At 39.4% G+C, this 15,977-nt stretch overlaps 1 protein-coding gene across 5 annotated transcripts in view; it reads right to left on the bottom strand.

Moving 5' to 3' along the window:
- Positions 1 to 15,977, bottom strand: part of snx25 (sorting nexin 25) — a 302,483-nt gene that overhangs the window by 258,865 nt on the left and 27,641 nt on the right. For 2 of the 5 annotated variants that reach the window (XM_059974381.1, XM_059974379.1), the window contains exon 2: positions 11,438 to 11,830. In XM_059974381.1, coding sequence (XP_059830364.1) covers positions 11,438 to 11,710 — 273 coding nt within the window. In that variant the 5' untranslated portion in view covers positions 11,711 to 11,830. Of the gene's footprint in view, positions 1 to 11,437; positions 11,831 to 12,119; positions 12,332 to 15,977 lie in introns of those variants that run through there. The other 3 variants (XM_059974382.1, XM_059974378.1, XM_059974380.1) reach the window with 3 other exon arrangements.

Below are 15,977 nucleotides of genomic sequence, written 5' to 3'. Positions count from 1 at the left end.
ACCCACCTAACTTTTCTCTCACCTGGATTCAGCTATCACCTTTCAGTTTGTACCCCTTCCTCTCCCACCTCCAGCTTCTCATTCTGGCTTCTCCTCCTTACTTTGATGAAGGCACTCTAGGCCAAAACGGCGACTCCTTATTCCTTTCCATTGATGCTGCCTGGCCTGTCAAGTTCCTCCAGAATTTTGTGTGTTGAATTTAGACCATACCAGGTAGAAATTGCAGATTTATTTCTCTAAAGAACATTCTTGGGCATCTTTAAGGTCCACATTACCAATCCTGACATTTTATTTCAGATTTAAGTCATTAATTCAAATACCCTAACGGCCAGGATGGGAACGAGATTCATGGTAAACCCATACTAAACCCTGCTTACTAGAGCAGCACAATAATCACTAAGCAACTACCAACATCAATATCTTTAGCAGCTTAACATACACTGCAAATAATGGTACAGAAAGCAAGCTGCAGAGCTCCACAGAGGAGGAGGTCAGATCTCAACGAAGATGGTAACACAGGAACAATATTTCACACAGTGCATAAAAGCAAACTTGCCAGAGGTTCTGATTCTATCAGTTATTCAGCAAACTCTCATGGCAGTATTTATATCTGGGGTGAGAAATGAAGTCTAGCTTCATAAAGTTTAGTTTTCACCTGTGGATAGCCAGGTAGCATTCATTGCCTAGGGTTATTATGTCAGAGGTGCTGTATAAAATGCTACCTACTGCACAAAACCAGGCCTGTGTGAAAGCAATACCCAGACAATCTTCCAAGGAGCAGATGAACAAAGTGAAAAATTGGGCAGATGAATATGGGAAATTAAAAAATATATATTTATAACAAAAACATTCTCCAGATGTTGGAAATCCACACACACACAATACTAGAGTACAACGTTTACAAAGTTTTAGAAAAGATAGAGGAGGAGGTAAAAGAGGGGGTGGAGCTGCACTACGAATCGGACAATATCACAGTTGCACTCAGGGGAAACATAATGAGGGGTCAGACACCAAATCCATTTGGGTGGAACTCAAGAATAGGAAGGATGCAATCACACTGATGGGATTGTACTACAGATCCCCTAATAGCCACTGGGACATTGAGGAACAGATATGTAATCAGATTAAGGAAACATGTAAAAATAATAGGGTGATGGAGGATTTCAACTTCCTTAATAAAAACTGGGACCTTCTTAGTGTAAGGGATGTAGGCAGGGAAGAATTTGTTAAGTGTATCTGAGAATGTTTCGTTAATCAATGTGGACGATCCAACAAGAGGACCAGACCTGGTGTTGGGTAATGAGCTGGGCCAGGTGACTGACCTTTCAGAGGGTGAATGGTTAGGGAACAGTGGCCACAAACTCCTAAACTTTCAGGATAGCTATAGATAAGGATAGGTATGGTCCTTGTGGAAGAGTTTTAAATTGGAATAGGGCAAATTATGTAGGCATTAGGTAGGAACTAAGAAGCGTTAGTTGGGAACACCTTTTCTCCAGATATGTGGAGAGTGCTTCAAGATCAATTGCACAGAGTGCAGGAAAGGTATGGTCCTGTTAGAAGGAAGGACATGGATGGAAAGGTAAGAGAACAAGGGGAATGTCAGAGGTAAGTTTTTCCACACAGCGAGTGGTGGGTGTGTGGAATGCACTGCCAGCAAAGGTGGTAGAGGCAGGTACAAAAGGGTTTTTACGAGACTCTTAGATAGGTACAACATGGAGCTTAGAAAAATAGAGGGCTATGTGGTAGGGAAATTCCAGGCAGCTACTAAAGAAGGTTACTAGTCGGCACAACATTGTGGGTTGAAGGGCCTGTAATGTGCTGCAGATCTTCTATGTTCTTATGTTTCTAACTCAGCAGGCCAGACAGCATCTATGGAGAAGAACAAGCAGTTTTCAGATTGAGGCCTTCATCAGGGCCTGCTGAGTTCCTGCAGCATTTTGGATATATTTATAATCACTAATCCTAGCAAGCAAGTAGATTCAAAATTTCCTTCCAATTTTATTTGCAGCCCATGGCAGGAAGAGGGAGATATTTATACAAAATTACTGTTTCTAGTTATTCTGATGTTTGAATGCATTTTTCTAGAATGGCAGATATTATTCAGTTCATATATTTGTGCATAATCATGCTATGCCTGATTAATGGGAAACAAAACAAATACTGTATATTATTTTTCCAGGTGGAGGACAAAGAAGAATTCCTTGAGATAGGCAGATAATCATCTGAAGTGAACTGGCAAGTAACTAAAAATTTAGTACCCAAAATAGAATCCAAACACAAGTTGCCCCTTCTGACAGCAGTATCACAACATGTACCAAACAGGACTTCAATTTCCCTCCAGTACGAGTTTGATGGGCCCATCTTGCAGCTCAGAGAATCAATGAAGCGTAGTTTTGAAAATGGAAAAGAAAAGGCAAACATGTGTGACTGGCAAGCCATCAGATATTGTAATGCTATACGTGATATGCGAACAATGTGTAATGATAGCACTAATGGATAGTACATGGATGCACTGTCAATTTGTTCAGCAGCTATATATCATTTTTCAATCATAACATAATTCTGTAGCAAGGTAATCACAGCAGGCATATCAGTAAGAATTATTCTAATTCTGCAATACCAATTACCCAATGTCTTCTCTAGCACATGGTGATCAAACAACAAGAAGCCAATTTTACAATGAAAATAACAGGAAGATTAAAGGCGCTCACCATTACTTATGAACAAATTGATATACAACTTACAATTTGTAAAGATGGTCAGGCAATGTTGAAAAGCACAAAATAGCCATCTGGATATATCAATCCTCCGCAAGTTGCATAAAATCAGCATTTAGCCAAAAGAAAAACATGCCGATTCAAATATACCAATGGATATGAATATCTGAAAGTGATATTGTTGCTATGGACCAAACTTATGCAGTAAGTCAGACCTTGGCTTTTAACATTGTGTCTCATGCCTTCTGCTTTTAATCATTTAATAAACATTTTATTAAAGAAATATATTTATTTCTATTTCCTCTTACTCCCATAATCTAATATTTCTTTCCTTCCTTTTATATCCCTTTTAGTATCCAATTCAACATAATAAAGAAATAATAAAGAATAAAGAAATCAAATATAAGCTTCCTGGAACAGACAGTGCTACTCATTCATGGATTTCAACCTGACAGTCCAAAATAGTTATACTTGAGACACAAGAGACTGCAGATGCTGGAATCTGGAGAAAAGAACAACAGCTGGACCCTTCAGCTGGACTCAGTCCATTTGAGCTCATGAAGGGTCTTGACCTGATATACTGACTATCCATTTCCCTGTAAAGATGCTGTCTGATCCAATAAATGTCTCCAGCAGTTTGTTTTTGCTCAAAATGGCTATACTGGCTATACTGACTGAACCACACCTTTGGGCTAAGTTTTCAACCTACTTCCTTATGACTCTTAAAAACAAAAATCACCTGTTCACCTGCCAAGATGACACAGAGGTGGCAGCAGGAAAAACCCTAGCAGTCCATAATATCAATTACAGATCTCATGGTAGCAAGTCAAATAAGTGGCAAGGAAACTTCGAGCTGAATCCCATATGCACTATTCCTTAGCTAATACATCAGTTCAGCACAACTCCATATTGAGCATAGTCAAGATCAAATACAGGGATGGACGAATGAGGGAAAAAGCAATATAACCTCACCTTTTGTTTTCTCATCATCCGAGATGTATGTGCCTGACAGCATTGGCAGAAGCAATCACCACATGGATCTTATTGAGAGGAAGTCTCATCTTCATGCTAAATAGGGCAGAAAAAGGATCTAGTGCTTTCCCAGCATACATAACGAAAACACTCTTTTCAGGCTTCCAGCTGGGTACAGGTATCAATTTTAACCAATATTTCAATGACAAACTCTGCCATCTTCATCAGGTATGAAGCCTGGACAATCTAGTCCGGTGATGTATATACCCTCCTCCTCCATCCCTCCTGATTGGCTCATCCTCATCCAATCAGGCTTCTGCTGTGCCACTTTGTTTACAATTGAATTCCAGTTCTTACTTAAAGCAAGGCCTTCCTCATTGTTAAAATTCTTTTTCCTATAGTTTTACTTCAATGGCTTCCTTCACCAGGCGCTCCCAAAAGCCAATGGCATGGCACAGTAGTTTTATGCCATTGTAGTCAATCCTATTACTGTTGCAAATGCAATGTTCTGCTACCACCAATTTTTCCAGGTAACCCATACAGATACACCTCCCATGCCCCTTGAGGCAGGTTTCCACCATGCATCCCATCTGACCGTATACGCTGCTCCTCATTCACAGGGAATCCTGTAAACGCTAGCTGTCCTGAAGCCCGAGGTGTTTATTTGTAAATAGGACAGATTTAGATTGGATCTTGCAGATTAACATTACCGTTCTTCAGCAGAACTGTGTTCCACCACAATTTGCAATGTCACCCCCTTTATATATTCCTAATTCTACTCTTCACTATAAACCCAATGGACCAGTCCAGGATCAATGATGACTGTGAAAGAATATGCCACAACTTCTGGACTATAATTATTCCACAAGCCAGCACCAAACTGAGGTGCCAACCTGAGAAACAAATATTCATGCAACTACCCACATGGTGAACATCAGAAAATGGCATACAACTGGAAATGAAGGGGGGCATAGTGCTGTTTACTGTACTGTTTACCTGTGTTGCACACTGCATGCATTTTGAATCATATTTTATTAATTTATCTACAATAATATTTTGTTCTGTGTGCTGCTTGACCTTCCCCACCTATTTGGCCTCATCTATCACCTTCCAGCTAGCCTCTTTCCTCTTTCCCCTCCACCTGCCCTTCTATTCTGGCATCTTCCCACTTTCTTCTCAGTCCTGAAGAAGGGTCTTGGCCTGACCTGTCGACTGTTTATTCATTTCCATGGATTTGGCCTGACCCGCTAAGTTCCTCCAAAGTTTGTGCTTGTTCCTTTGGATTTCCAATAATTGCAGGTTTCCTTGCGTTTATGATTGCAGCTTACAAAGTGAGCAGTAATTATGGTACATGATCTTACATGAGTTGAACTGTTGTCTAAACCTGGAAATACTGTTTGGGGCCTTGAATGGTGATGAGGGAAGAGGTAAAGGGGCAGATTTAGCACTTGTCCTGCTTGCAGGGATAAGTGCCAGGAGGGAGATCAGTGGGGAGGGTGTGTGGATAAGGAAATTATGTAGAATATTGATACACTTTCATTTTTGGGACAACTTCGAAACCATGCTATAGAATTATAAGAAAAATATTTCTCAACTAAAGCCATAAGTAAAACAGCTTCTGACTTTGAAAAAACAGCGCTCCTTGTAACCAGGAACTTGCTGTGCAAAACTGCCTCTTTTTTGTCACCATTTATCAAATCTCAGTTAAAGGAATGCGGATAAAATTCACAGAGGATCCACTCAACTGTCACATCAAACAGAGAACTGTAAAGCAAAAATGGTCACTTTAACCCTCACTACAGACTTCCTGATTAAATATTTGGCACATAAGTTGGGGAAAAAAAATACATGATCTGTTGTATCTTGCGGAGATGAAAAGATTATGCTCTTTGTTCTCCATCCAATGAAAAAGCATTATATATCTAACAAAGTGAATTCTGTAAGCCAGCAATGTAAAATTGTTAAAATTTACATTAATATAGTCACGACTCATCCTAATTGTGGAGCTCTTTCAAAAAAAAAGAACTCATGCCTTTGTACCACAGCTTTCAGAACTTCATCTGGACCCAACACACTTTATTCCAACCATTCAGTGTTAGTTTGTAATACAGGAAACAGTACATAATTTATATTCAGCAGACTGACACATAAATCTACAAAAAAGAATTGATGGTTCTGTGCTGTTGATTGGGATACAAGGGTCGAGCAGACAAGTTCCCTGTTCATCTTTGAAATAGTGTCTTTTGATCGTTTACATTGTTTACAAGGTTCAAAGTTCAAAGTAAATTTATTTTCAAATATGTATACACCCAGTGACCAGATTATGAGGTTACCCATGGCCCAATAAAGTGGCCTCGGAGTGTATATTCCTGGTCTTCTACTGCTGTAGTGCATGCACTTCAAGTTTCAAGTGTTCAGAAATGCTCTTCTACGCACCACTGTTGTAATATGTGGTTATTTGAGTTACTGTTGCCTTCCTGTCAGCATGAACCAGTCTGGCCATTTTTCTCCGACCCCTCTCATTAACAAGGCATTTCTGTGTATAGAACTACCACACATTGGATGGGTTCTGTTTCTCGGAGCATTCTCTATAAACTAGAGAATATTGTGCATGAAGATCCCAGGATACCAGCAGTTACTGAGACACCCAAACTACCCCTTCTGACACCAACAATCATTGCACAAAGTCACTTAGGTCACGTTTCTTCCTCATTCTGATGTCTGGGCTGAACAACTGAACCTTTTGACCTTGTCTGCATGCTGTTATATACTGAGCTGCTGCCACATGACAAGCTGATTCGATATTTGCATTAAGGAGGTGTACAGGTGTTGCTAATAAAGTGACTACTGTGTGTATGTTACCATAAACTACCTTGAGATTCACTTTCTTGCGAGCATGTACAAGATACAACTGAATTTTATGAGAAACTGTACATATACAAAAACTGAGAAACAACCAACATGCAGAAGACAAACTATGCAAATAAACATATTGAGAACAACACAAGTTATAAAGAGTCCATGAAAATGAGTCTGTAAGTCATAGAATCAGTTCATAGTGGTGAGTAAAATTATCCACAATTCAGGAGCTCAATGGTTGTAGGATAATAGCTGTTCCTGAACCTAGTGGTGTGCACCCCGAGGCTTGTGTACCTCCTGCCCAATGGTATTAGCGAAAAGAGGGCACAACCTGGATGGTGAGGGCTTTTGATGATGGATGACATTTTTTTGTGGCAGTGCTCCATGAAGATGTATTCAGTTCAGTGGGGGAGGATTTTGTTTGTGATAGATGCACTGTATCAACTTTCCACTTTCTGCTTTTTTTTCATTCCTGGGCATTGGTGTTTCCATGCCAGGCTGTGATGCAAGCAGTCAGGATACACGCCACCATGAACCTATAGAGATTTGTCAAAAGTTTTTGGTGAGATGCTGAATCTCCATAAACTTCTAAGAAAGCATTGTTGCTGTCATGTCTTCTTTGAGAAAGAAGTAGAAACATGGCTTGATATCTTCTTTGAAAAATAAACAGTCTGATAATCTAACACTCCCTCAATGCATTCCTATAATGGAATGTCAGCCTAGATTGTTGCTCCCCCAAGTCTTTTCTTAATGGCAAACTGGGCAGATGAAAAGGATTTTCTGCTTGGGCTATATTGCAAAGGAGCATGTATCTCTGGTTATCCAGGTATACCCTTGGCACTGGATTAAGACTTGCCTTCTGCGAAGGTTCATCATGCAAGCTAAATGTCACCCCACATATACTTCTTCCATATAGAATCCACGATATTCCGATTCCTCGGGTGCAAGAGCCATTCCTGGCACTACACTCAATTTCTCAATCAATTTACAACCTTAACATCGAAATCTGTAGAAAGTCATTTGCTAATGGAGCCACAGCCATCATAATGAATGACAGTTCAACAATGAAGTTGATGTGGGTTAAAAGCTTACAGACAGTATCTACTAATAATAGGACTGCACTGGCATCAGCTGAAATTGCAATATCAACTTCATCTAATTTGCCTTTTACCAGTAACAGCATATCTCCACTCTCAATTCTCTCCCTCTTCCAAGTTCTACATTCAAGCCCAAATAAGATTTCAAAATGTCAAAGAAATATACATACAGCATACTGTCCCATCATATTCATGTTAACTTCTTTGTCTATCTACAGCAATCCCATTTCCCATATTAGGCCCATATTCTACTATGCTTTGCATTTAAGTTCATGTCTTAACACCTTTCCAACATAGCAACTGTTCCACCCAATATGGCAGTGCATGCCAGTTATCAATCATTCTGTGGAAAAAGTAAACCTTCAAATTGTGTTCAAACTCCTTCCTGTCACATTAAATCTATGCCACCTTGTTTTTGATATCACTACCATAAGAAAAAGGTATTCATTAATCTACTCTATCATTTTACAATGTTATACCCCTCTATAGGTAACATCTCAGCCTCCTTTGTATCCCTAAGTAAAAATAAATATATAACCCCTTCTGTGACTTGCTTAATCTGTTGCTCTAGTTCCTGCTGCCGATTGGGGAAACTTGCAGTGTAACCCCCAAAAAGTGACTGCACCTTTCCTATTCCTAAATTCCAGCAGATCCTCTCTAGGTTTTACAATCATGTATTCCCTAATTAGCAGTGTGATTTCCCTTCCTCTTTTGCACCCCCCTGAAACACCTATACTCTGGAAAGTTCAATTGCAAATCCTGTCCTTTCCTCAGCCATGTTTCCATGATTTAAGCTTATTTGACTTGCCTTAAAGGTCCCTTGTATTAAAAGAAAACACAATTCAACCTGCTAGCCCTCCCATATTCCTTAACTTGCCTGTCTACACTGACCACGAGACTTGCTTGATTTTTCTTTTTTTTCTTGCCAACTTCCTACTCTCCTGCCAACTTTGTTTAAACCCTCTTGAACAGCAGGAGCAAACTACCCTGTGAGAATCAGTCCCTGCTTGTAAGTATATCGGTCCCTGCAAGTATTGCAACCCACACAGGCCCAGTTCATTTCTAACACTAAAAATAACATATTTGCAATTTTCTTATCTGCTGAAGTCAATGTACATCTTCATTATGCTTTGAATTTTCAAATAGTGTCCTTGGCGGGTTGCCAAATCATTTCCAATGCAGTCTCTAATTTGCTTAAAACTTTTCCACCCACAAACATCCCACACCAAGTTTCGTTCACTATCATTCTATTGTTTGTTTCCTGTTTCCCAACATAAAGAATTCAAAATCCCCATTTTATTGGTTTATTATTGACGCATGGACTGAGGTGCAGTGAAAACCTTACCTAGCATACCATTATTCATTACAACAGTGTACTGATGTAGTACAAGGCAAAACAATAACAGAATGCAGAAATTAAATGTTAAGAGAAAAGGCAGTGCAGGTAGACAATGAGGTACAAGGTCACAATGACATAGATTATGATGGCCAAGAGGCCATCTGTCATACTAGTAGACTGCTCAATAGTAATTCCTCACATTCTTAACTTACGTTTTACCACAGATTAATTTCTTTACAACTCTTACATGTCCCAGCACATTATAAATCCTGACTCCAATTATTCCCCACTTGTGGTAGAGCTCCCAGCCATTTATTAGCTCTATCCTTCAAAATTGTCTGTCATTAACTTGCTATTTCACACTCTACAACTGAAGGCACCCCGCATGTCCTACCTATAATTAGAACCGTTTCTACCTTCCATCCATTGCTTTTACTCCAGCCTCTTACCAAACACATCTCCAAAAGCCAGAACTACATCAGTCACAAAGTACACAAGCACAGTATCTTGTCCACTTTATCCTCAGAGAAATACCCACACTTAAATGCTACCCAGGCTGAACTGCTTCTCTCTTTCTAAGGTCACTCATCTAAAACATTAACTGCTTCACTGTGCTTTTACAAAATCTGATGTTTTCAGCATTTTCCCCCATTTATTTCCTCTTTTTCAATATGCACAAGTCCAATCTTGAAAAAAGTTCCATCATTAGACTGTGAGCAACTTATTATACAGGCCTAGTTGCTTAATCTACTGTTAATGCTCCCTATTAAGCTCCCCATTCATCCAATCAGACACTCCATTTGTTCTACACATCCCTCTCCTACATCTGATGAAGTCAGTCAAAAAACAAAGACCATTTCTTCTTCCACAGATGCTGCCTGTCCTACTGAGATTGCAGCTTTTCCTGTGTTTATTGTTTTCTAGCATTTGCAGTTATTTAAAAATTTTTAAACATAATTTGATGGTGTTGACAAGTCAGTTGCCTGGAATATCTCTGCAAGATCACGATTAATGCCATTGCAAATTAATCACCTGAAAAAGTTAAAAGCATTCCCACTCATTGCTCTGGAATATGTTAAACTCTTATACCATGAAGAAAATACCATTTCTAATGTTTTATAAAGCATTGCAAATACCTTGTTTGACTGCAGTGGAATAACACATATTTATCCACAATACTGAAATTAAAAGGACAGTGAAGTCAAGGTTAACTTATCCATTTTGAAGCAAACCCAAGGAAGTTTTGCATATACCAGTCATGAAATGGGGTGTTTATTAAAAAGATCACAGCAGAAACACGTTGAAAATATGTACTGCATTGAAAAGTTTTGATATTCCTATAAAGACCTACATACTGCCATCTTGTTCATCATAACCTATAGAGTTAACCAAAATGATATTTTTGTACCAACTTTGCTAAGCTCAAATATAAACCATCTGGTTTTGTTGTCACAGAACAATTTACACCACACATTTGTAATAGTACCTTCACATATTCAATTTACATCACTGGTGCTTCTCCATTCATTGAAATGTTACTTGCACTGCAAAGCAACTCCAGAAATCAAGAGACTGCAGATAAACTCACACACGTGTCTGGCTCCACATACAGCTGTATTCCCTCAGCTTTAATCATTCAAAATGAAACATCCACTGATTTTTTTTTATATGTCCACATACTTAATTTAATGGGCAAAAGGCAGAAATGAGAGGGAAAAAGATTAGCCTATAACTGAACAAGAGCCGTGAAATAAGTAAAAGAAGAAAAGGCAGGAAAGGGAACATATAATAAAAGAAGGCGCAAGAGGATGTCAGATAAAAGGTCCGTACAAGATTGAGATCAATCTGCAAGAAAATATACCAGTACCAAAATAAGCATCTCATTTAAGCCAGGTGGTGTCAGAAATTAATCTATATTCCCACACCAACTCCAGATTTATTATGAAATATCAATTGCAGGCATGATAACAAATGGAGCTAATATTGCAGTCACAATGATCTGATCATATCAAGAAATAATCAGACATGAACACTAAGTTAAAATCAATAACTGAAAGAGGCTATCACAGACACCCCATCTTCCTGATGATTTAGTAACTGCATATTGAAATTACTGTAGAATGATGCAGAACAGGAGGCTATCATAATTCCACCCTTATGCATAGGTTGGCTCTCTAATCCCAATTCACTGCCCCGTTGCCCATATCATCATTTTCCCCTTCAGGTGTGGAAGACATTCTCTGGTGAAGTTATTATTGCATTGGTCTCCAGCAATGCATAACCAGGTGTGTTTATAAGAGTAATATATATAGAAAGATCATGTAGAAATAGGCAGTGGGTTATATAATTAAATATATTCAATTTACTACAGGAAAAATAACATTTGCTTTCTGGAGATAATACTAATTACTCTGTGTGTTTGTTTGTGTCTGTCTGTCTCTCGGTCAACTTACCGTAAGCTGTCGCAACAGCTGGGACACTCCAAACGATCTCTCCTCTCTGGGGAAACGTAACGTCTTAAGGTTGCTTTGCTTGGCCAGTACTAGGAAAGTGCCCAGCAGGAGGCTGCTCACAGACAGCGCCAAGTAGAAGAGGAGCCTGCCGAGAAGCCAAGCGAAGAAGGACGAAGACTCCTCCACGGAGTGGAGGCAAGAAGCTGCGAAGAGGCAAAGTCCAGCCAGGAGAAAGTAGCAACCGCGTCTGCCATCAGGACACATAGTGACCATCGCATGTCCTCCAGCAGAAACAAGCCTGACTTGCTCCTCCTCTTAAACACATCCACGTCCATAACACTTGCAAACATGTAGAAGGCACTTATAACGACTCCGGGATTAGATCCGCGGCACCTGGGAAAACATTAAAAAATACAATTGACAAATGTCCAAAAAATTTTACAAAGATGCAACATCATGTTTTGGAAGGGCAGCCAATTTGATGTAAATTCTACATATTTCCCGGGACAATCGCTTGATTTGAGGTACAACCCATCGTCAGCTGCACTTGTTACAGTGCTAAATCTAGAGATTTGTCATCTCCTTCATAAACGCTAGTCTCCTGTTTCTGAAATCCTTCTTAAACATGATTTTATTTTTAAAGGGGGCGAGCGCGTCTATGTGTAGAAATTCTGCTGCAAACCTCCAGTCCTAACGCTTTGAGATGTCGCCCAACTACCTTCCATCAGGGGGAATAAGAACAGAACGAGCCCACGTCCAAGAATTTGCTCTTTTTCTTCATTATATCCATCGGACGAGGTGTTATTTTCCAACAGAAACCAATGATGAACCGTCACTTTCAATCCGCCAGTTCCTGTGCCTCAGCGTCAGCGCAATCCGGAAAGGAAACCACATCTTAAAAGGGGCAAGGTCCACACCACGCTGGGCCCAATCGCTGCTCGAATACCAGGCTGGGATTTGCTTCACAGAAAGAGGGCGCTTTAAAAATAATTTTATAAAATAAACTGTTTGTGCAGTCACTAGGTTGAGTGTGGTGGGTTCGCTGGAAACCAAAGCGCTTTCGGTAAAGCCATAACCTTCGGACAAGTTTAAAATGGCATACGCCATAATAATTATGTAAACAGCAAGATAAACTTTAATTAAACGCTGGATTAGGTTTACGAATACATAGCTCTATTTTTATCGGGGCTAACAGACCAACACTGGCATGAGTCGATTATCAACTGAACTAATCCAATTACAATAATTTCGCCCGAGGGAGCTTGCGATTAGGGCGGTCCAGTCAAACTAAAAATTAAAATCAGTTTGGTTCTCGTCGAAAATAAAATAATTGAGACAAAACCACTGAGAGTTGAAGACCTGCCAAGTCCCATAAATATGCTATGATTTTTTTCTGGTGGCGACTTTTTAAATTGTATGGACCCTCCCAGTAATTTAACTTGAGAGAAGTTAAAGCTCCAAATTTACCAACAACTACATACGACCAAATAAAAGAGGGTTCCACTACGATTTGGAAAAATTTAATAAAAGCCGTGGCGGAGATCAATAAACAAACAATTGCCTCCCCATAGTGATAACATTAACAAGTGCAATGCGGTGCTCAGTTCCAGCGTTCAAATTACATTTCTAGGAATACTTATCGGCTAAATGGTATGAATGTTTAAAGGCAGATTAAATAGAAAGAATAAAGGGTATGTGATTCATATAGTTCAAAAATGCTCAGATATGAGTGAATGGTCATAGATAATGGGCAGGAGGTTTCAATAACAAATGTGCTGAGCATTTTTACCAGTGAAATTCCAAGCATGCATAAATTAGTTTTAGTAGTTCTTGTTCATTCACAAAATTATGATAAACAATTTTATTTTTCTGTAACAGTACAGAATCTTGCAGCATCAGAGACGATTCATAAGGGACACTTTGCGTGTGCCACCTTGTTGAAACAATGCAATTATGTTCCTATAAATTAGTTCCCTTGAAGTGCATATCAAATTGCCTTTTTAAATTTCCTACAGAATCTATTTGAAATGTTCTTTCAGGTGGGACTTGCAATTTCTCTTTTTTTTTTGCTCATCATGACCATTATGAGCTGCGTCATATGAAATGAGTGATCATGGTCTTAGACACGACAATGATTGTTCTTGGCAATTGTTTCTACAGTTTTTCTTCTGGGCAGTGTCTTCACAAGATGGGTGACCCCAGCCATTATCAATACTCTTCAAAGATTGTCTACCTAGTGTCAGTGCTCACATAACCAGGGCTTGTGATATGCCTTTTTTTTTGCAAATTATTTTAAATCCCGGCCTCTGGATTACCAATTTTCTTCCTCAAGAAAATATTTTCCCTATTTAAACCTCTCATTATTTTGATATCTCCATTAGGTATCTTCATTAACTTCCACTGGTCCAGAGGAAATAGTATCAGTGTCTGCAATTTCTCACCTCTGGTATTATTCTGATAAATCTTGCTGATATCCTCTGCCCTCTTCTCATTGCTACCGTCAAGGAGGAGGTACAGGAGCTTGAAGACACACACACTCAACATTTCCCCTCTGCCATCAATGAACCAATAAACTCTTCCTCTGTACTTTTTCTGCTTTCTTACACAACTGATTAAAGTTATTTTTTATAAGCACTTACTGTAATTCATTGCTTTTATTATTATGGATTGAAAAGTACTGCTGCAAAATACAGCAAATACAGTACTCAAAGTGTTATATCTCAATGCATGGAGTATAAGAAGTAAGATGGATGATCTTGTTGCACTATTACAGATTGCCAGGTACGATGTTGTGGTCATCACTGAAGGATGACTGTAGTTGCGAGCTGAATGTCCGAGCTTACACATTGTATCGGAGGGATAGGAAGGTAGGCAGAGGGGTGGCATGGCTCTGCTGGTAAAGAACACCATCAAATCATTAGAAAGATGTGACATAGGATCGGAAGATGTTGAATGTTGGTTGAGTTAAGAAACTGCAAGGGTTAAAGGATCCTGATGGCAGTTATATACATGCCTCCCAACAGCAGCTGGGATGTGGACCACAGATTACAACAGGAAATAGAAAAGGGATATCAAAAGGGCAATGTTATGATAGTCATGGCAGATTTTAACATGCAAGTAGATTGGGAAAATCAGGTTGGTAATGCATCTCAAGAGAGTGAATTTATTGAATGCCTGCAAGATGGCTTTTTAAAGCAGTTTGTCATTGAGCCTACTAGCAGATCAGCTATACTGGTTTGGGTGTTAAGTATGAAGTGGAGGCAATTAGGGACTAAAGGTAAAGGAACCCTTAGGAGGTAGTGATCATAATGTGACTGAGTTCAATTTGAAATTTGATAGGGAGAAAGTACAGTCTGACATATCAGTATTTCAGTGGAGTAAAGGAAATTATAGTGCTATGAGAGAGGAGCTGGCCAAAGTAACTTAGAAGGAGGTGCTGGCAGGGATGACAGCAGAGCAGCAATGGCTTGAGTTTCTGGTTAAAATGAGGAAGGTACAGGATAGCTGTAGTCCAAAAATAAAGAAATACTCAAATGGCAAAATAGTACAACTGTGGCTGACAAGGGAAGTCAAAGCTAATGTAAAAGAGACGGCATACAACAAAGCAAAAATTAGCAGTAAGATAGAGCATTCGGAAGCTTTTAAAATCCTACAGAAAGCAACTAAAAGAATTAACAGAAGGAAAAAGATGAAATTTGAAAGCAAGGTAGCAAACAATATTCATGTGAATGGAAAAAGCTTAAGTACGTAAAAAAATAAAGAGAGTTAAGAGTGGATATAGGACCGCAAGAAAATGAGGCTGTAGAAATAATAATGGGGGACAAGGGACAAGAATGTTGCATCAATCTTGTGGAAGACACTAGCAATATGCCAGGTGTTAAATGGTGTGAGGGAAGAGAAGTGAGTGCAGTTACTATTACAAGAGAGAAGGTGCTCAAAAAGCTTTAAGACTTAAAGTTGTGTAAGTCATCTGCACCAGATGAACCGCACCCTAAAGCTCTGAAAGAGGTAACGGTAGAGATTGTGGAGGCATTAGTACAGATCTTTCAAGAAACATTGGACTCCAGCATGGTTCCGGAGGATTGGAAAATTGCAAATGTCACTCCACTCATTAAAGAAAGGAGGAAGGCAGCAGAAAGGAAATTATAGACCAGTTAGCCTGACCTCAGTGGTTGTTTGAGTCAGCGGTAAAGGATGAGATTATGGAGTACTTGGTGACAAAACAGAACAAAATCAGCATGGTTTCCTTAAGGAGATTACAAGTAGGATAGATAAAGGGGATGCAATGGATGTTGGGTATTTGAATTTTCATAAGGCCTTTGACAAGGTGTCACACGAGGCTGCTTATCAAATTAAGAGCCGATGGCATTATAGGAAAGTTACTGGCATGGTTAGAGCATTGGCTGATTGGTGAGAGGCAGTGAGTGGGAATAAAAGGATCCTTTTCTGGTTGGCTGCCAGTGACTAGTGGTGTTCTGCAGGGGTCGGTGTTGGGACCACTTCTTTTTATGTTGAGTATCAATGATTTAGATGATGAAAT

This window comes from Hypanus sabinus, chromosome 7 (assembly GCF_030144855.1).
Source record: "Hypanus sabinus isolate sHypSab1 chromosome 7, sHypSab1.hap1, whole genome shotgun sequence".
NCBI classification, from domain to species: Eukaryota; Metazoa; Chordata; class Chondrichthyes; order Myliobatiformes; family Dasyatidae; genus Hypanus; species Hypanus sabinus.
The sequence above is the reverse complement of the archived record's forward strand: the minus strand, read 5'-3'. Positions and strand labels throughout refer to the sequence as shown.